General features: G+C 46.6%; 1 protein-coding gene across 1 annotated transcript in view; it reads left to right on the top strand.

Moving 5' to 3' along the window:
* ikbkb (inhibitor of nuclear factor kappa B kinase subunit beta) overlaps nt 1-5,342 on the top strand; it is a 27,170-nt gene that overhangs the window by 14,046 nt on the left and 7,782 nt on the right. Inside the window, 2 exon segments of the mRNA XM_070436901.1 lie at nt 50-170; nt 266-335. Coding sequence (XP_070293002.1) covers nt 50-170; nt 266-335 — 191 coding nt within the window.

Here is a 5,342-nt window from a genome sequence, read left to right on the forward strand (position 1 = left end):
CTCTCTCTCTCTCTCTCTCTCTCTCTCTCTCTCTCTCTCTGTCTCTCAGACTGGACCATGTGAATGTGGTAGCAGCGAGGGAGGTTCCTGAAGGGCTGCAGTCCTCCTTACGCATCAATGATCTACCTCTACTGGCCATGGAGTACTGTCAGGGAGGTGACCTGAGGAAGGTGTGTTATATACACACACACACCCACACACACACACAGAGCCTTATGCTGATCATGTTTCTCCTGTGTGTGTGTCTGTGTGTGTGTCTCTCCAGTATCTGAACCTGTTGGAGAACTGCTGTGGAATGAGGGAGGGTTCCATCCTTATTCTGCTACGGGACATATGTGAGTAGTAGCTCTAATGCATTACATTTCCACACTGATTTTGACCAATTCTCACAGTGTCATTGTGTAGCATGGTGTCTGTGTCATATGCCAGCAGTTTGGCCATGTTCCACGTTCCTGATGGTGACATCACAGAGCCACTTCCTGTGAGGCGGCAGTTAATGTGTGATAATCTTCCTGTTGGATGGAGTAAATGGGCGGGGACTTTGTGTGTCACACACACCTGTCTGTCTGACCTTTAGGGTGACATCATCAACGACCCTAACCACAGGCCAGTCACCATTGACAGTACTCACACATAGTGTGATGGTTTGATTCCTGCATAGGCCACATGTACTGAATATATGTGTTTACTGTGAGCTTCTGGTTTTGGATAATAGCGTCTTTTAAATGACTATGTTATTACATGTATATTACATAGTGAAGACAAGCCAGGACGTCCAGTGAACCCACAAACATGTATTTTTATTGTTCTTTATAATCATTGAGTAGGCCTTTTTAGATGCTCCACGGTTGCTGAACTTTAACTGCTGACATGTTTCACATTCATTTTGTTTTGATACTTTGATACAGTGTTTTCCATCACTCTGTATACCTTTTACATTCAGCAGACACTCTTATCCAGAGCGATTTACAGGAGCAAGTAAGGTTAGGTGCCTTGCTCAAGAGCACATCGGCAGATTTTTCACTGGCATGACATGACCAGACATGACCATACTAAATATAAAGCTGAACGTCATAAGCTAACCGCAAACTTCCTGTTATTCATAAGCACACATCGTCACACTCACACCAAATAAATCATCTTCTACATGCACACAGATATGAGAGCGCAGGACCGTGTACAGACATTCTACACTTGAACACACTCACACCATACTCACAGGAGGAAACACGCATCAATAAACAAACACACAGACGCTCAGGAATGCATATGTAAATCCATACATCTCACATCTATGAGATCAGGCACAGACAGACAGGTGAAAACACTTGAAATACAGACATGCAAAACATATACTCAAGTAGTAACACGCACGCACACAAATCATTCCTCTTCCTGTTGAACTTTGGTGGGAACTTCCTTCTGATGAGGGTTTTACAATGTAGCACCCACTGGGACCTGACACACACACACATACAGGGGCACTGGGGTTACGGGATCCACATCATTTAACACTCGTAGCCAACTCCCATTGATGTAGGATGTTAAGTGGCCATGAGGGTCAACCGTACAGCACGGAAACAAAGCCCAGACCCTTACTGGACATCAATGACACAGTATGTTGAATCACACGACTGTCACGAGCCGATACTTCACGGAGGGAGGGGGAGGAGAGATTCTGCATTTCAATAAACAAACACAACAAGACGCTTCTATGTGAATGGCATATGTTAATATCTCATACATCTCACATCTTTATGAGATCAGGCACAGTACAGACCAGTGAAAACACTTGGTATAATACCAAGAACATGTCAAAAACATTATACTCAAGTAGTAAACAACGCAACGCACACATGAAATCATTCTCTCTTCCCTGTTGAATGGGCTTTTGGTTGGGTAGAGCGTGTGCCTGTCTCGATGGAGGCGGGTTTTTACTAATGTATGTCATCCCCTATCTTGGACTCTGTGGGGAGCGAGCAGGTTTTCTATTTGGGGTTTTGGGGACAACATACAGGGGAGCACATAGGTTGGTGTGTTTTATACGGGAGGTCCGGACGGTGGCGAGTGGTGTGAAGCACTGGGGGCCGGTGAGGCGGCAAGCCGATGGCGCCTATGGTGATGGGTGGAGGGGGAGGGGTATTTGGTAGGGGTTTGGCCATGAGGGTCAACCCGGTACCTATCAGCGCACTCCGCGGCGCAACAAAGCCAGAACCACCTTACACTAGGGAATCAATCCCGACACCCAGTATGTTTGAATCATTCTACATCAGGCAGGCCTCTGTTAGGGCACACAAACACCACCCTGGGGTTTCATTCTTGGGGGGGGGGGGCAGGCGCAGGAGGGGGTTTTCCCCCCAGGTTTTTAGGGAAAAAAGGGGGGGGGGGCACACACAACACACACACACACACACACACACACACACACACACACACCACACACACACACACGAAGAACAGCAGCGATCACAGCACAGGGGGCGGGAGCAGGCAGCAGGCAGCGAGGCACACACACAGGGGGAAAGGGGGGGAAGCGGGGTTTCCCCACCCACACCACAGGGGCTGTAAATTCTATTAGGTCTCTTGTAACTCCCAGAGCCCTGGGTCAGCGCCTCCCTCTCTCCTCCGGGACTCGCCTCACTATTAGCAGATGTTAACCATGTAATGCCAATAATTCACCCCTAACAAAATATATCTGGAGGGAGCGGCGTGGCGGTCCTCCGTTAGTCTGTATGACAAGAGAAATGTAGGAAAGAAGAACCCCACCGATAATTTCCTCACTTCTGATTCACCATCCGCTTTGATTACAAATACCCAGATTCTGTTATGATTACACTGGGTTTTGTGAGGCAATACGCCTTGGCATTGTATTATTCTCATCTCTCTACCCACCAAATCCTTCTGTCGCGGCTGGGCCCGTGGCCGGTGGCGGTCTGACCTACTCCATAAGCACCAGAGCGATCATCCACAGAGCATCCTGAAGCCACAGAACCATCGTCCTTCCCCCGCACCGGAGACAGAACGAGCCTGCGAGTTCCCTGCTGTGATTTTACGAAAACTGAACTCTTTGCAAGTCCCCACTCCCAGCACACACTCCACCTCTAGGATTTCGGCCTCAATAGGCCTTGACCTTGACTCTTGCGCACCGCCTCCGCCCGGGCACCAGACACCATATCGGGTTCATCCCTACCTCTGACGTAATCACAGACCACAAACCACCTCTCATATAACGCCGACAGACCCACCCCCATCCTCTGGAATATGATTCCTACCTTCGCCTACATCATGTCACACTCTAGTTCAATGAGGCAAAACCTTACCCATTCTCAGTGCAGCTGAAAACGGGAAAATCACCTCCAAATAAGATTCCCTTGAATAGGAGCAGAGGGAATGAGGGAGAGTTAATATAACTAACTAAGAGCCAGACTATTATATAAAAAACACTCTTTGTCTGCCCACTAAATGTTTATTTCGCCCTTGATAATACGGGGTTTCATAGGCGAGGAGGGTTATACGCCCCAAAACACACTTCATATTTAGTGGGGGGCGGGGTATATAAATTGAGACCGTAATCATCAAAATCAAATGTATTTTTATATAGCCCTTTTTACACTACAGAGCTGACTATCATCAACGTGCTGTACAAGAACACGGGGTTCAGTCCAAGAGAACCGGCCAAACAGCGAAGGCAATGGCAGGGGGTATTTGAAGTTCACTGTGTGTCTTAGTGGGAAAGAGACGGTGCCGGCAGAGCGAGGGGGGCTTCGAAAGAGGCGGCGGGTGAGGGAAAATGTAAAAACCTAAGCAGAGAGAACCAGGCTAAGAGGGGATGGACCAGGTCCTCTTTCTTTTTCTGGCTGTTTTCCGGGTTGGAGATTAATAACAGATGACAGTGGGGGCGAGAGGATGGTTCAAGAGGTGGTGTTCAGTTTAAATTGAAGTCTCGGAAGCGGATGTGTTCATACCGATAATGAGATGAATTTCACTATGTATTTGTTCTTGATGGGTGCAAGCTAATTTTATCACCTCAGTGATGTTAATATTGTCAAGTTGGGCTTTTCATAGCCGATTCATTAAAAGTATCTCTAACCTCTCCTCCTGCTGTCACTAGAGAGTTGAATAACAGTCAGGTCTGGGACAAGGTAGCTTTACCGCTCCCGCTGTACAGGTCATGTGGTTCCATTTATAGCCGCCACCACCGAACCCGTTGACAACTGCGCGAGCAAAGTCAGCTACGGTCCAGTGTGGAATGTGGGGGGACAGCAAGTGGTTCTATCTATGCCGTAATGGTAGTCTGGAGGCATGGTCCTCAGGGCTCAGGTCCTCGAGAGAGAGAAAGAAAAGAAGAGAATTAGAGGAGCAATACTTAAATTCACAACACCAGAATACCGGATAATGACAGGAGAAGTACTCCAGATATAACAAACTGACCCTAGCCCCCACGTCCTACACCATAAAACTACTGCAAGCCATAAATACTGGAGGTCTGAGACAGGAGGGGTCCAGGAGACAACGTGGCCCCATCCGATGAACCGCCCGGACATGGGCCAAACAGGAAGGATATTAACCTTCCTGTAAATGTTTTTCATGTGAAATGTTTCACATCACAAATAGCAAAGACTAAACACCATCCTGGTGAAGGTTGGGTGTTTGGAGTTCAAGTGCTTGCCGTAACAAAACTATTATAGTGAAAACAGTTCTAAAAGGCCCTGGAGCACCAAAGTAGTTATTTGATTATTATTAGTTTATATTATATGTAACGTAGTTACTGTTTTGAACGTGTCATTTCTTTAAGTTAATACTAGGAATAACGTCAATACATCATGAAATTAAAGCATAACGCCATGACACTATGTTCATCTCTTCCTCTCTGTTAGTTGACACTCCATAAAGATCATAGATCTGGGCTACGCAAAGGAACTGGACCCAGAAACAGTCTGTGTACTCATTCGTTGGAATCACTGTTCAATATCCTGGTGTGGTGGCGCTACTGTGTGGCTAACACTTCTTCTATCTGTTCTATTTCCTTCTATCTGGGTAGAATCAGAATAACTTTTATTCGCCAACACATTTACTAGGAATTATCATCACTTCCCCTCTTCTTTTTATTTTAGGCTCTCATAAGATTCAATCTTTTTTCATAGCAATTCGTTTTCACTGTTCTCCATCCCTTCTCACCATCTCTTTTCCTGTCTCTCTCTCTTCTTTATCTTCTTTCTCTCTCTCTCTCATCTCTCTCTCTCTTCTCTTCTCTCTTCTCTTTCTCTCTCTCTCTCTCTCTCTCGCTCCTCTCTCTCTCTCTCTCTCCTGCTCTCTCTCCCTTCTCTCTCTCTCTCCTCTTC

This window comes from Salvelinus sp. IW2-2015, linkage group LG33, assembly GCF_002910315.2.
Source record: "Salvelinus sp. IW2-2015 linkage group LG33, ASM291031v2, whole genome shotgun sequence".
Lineage (NCBI taxonomy): Eukaryota > Metazoa > Chordata > Actinopteri > Salmoniformes > Salmonidae > Salvelinus > Salvelinus sp. IW2-2015.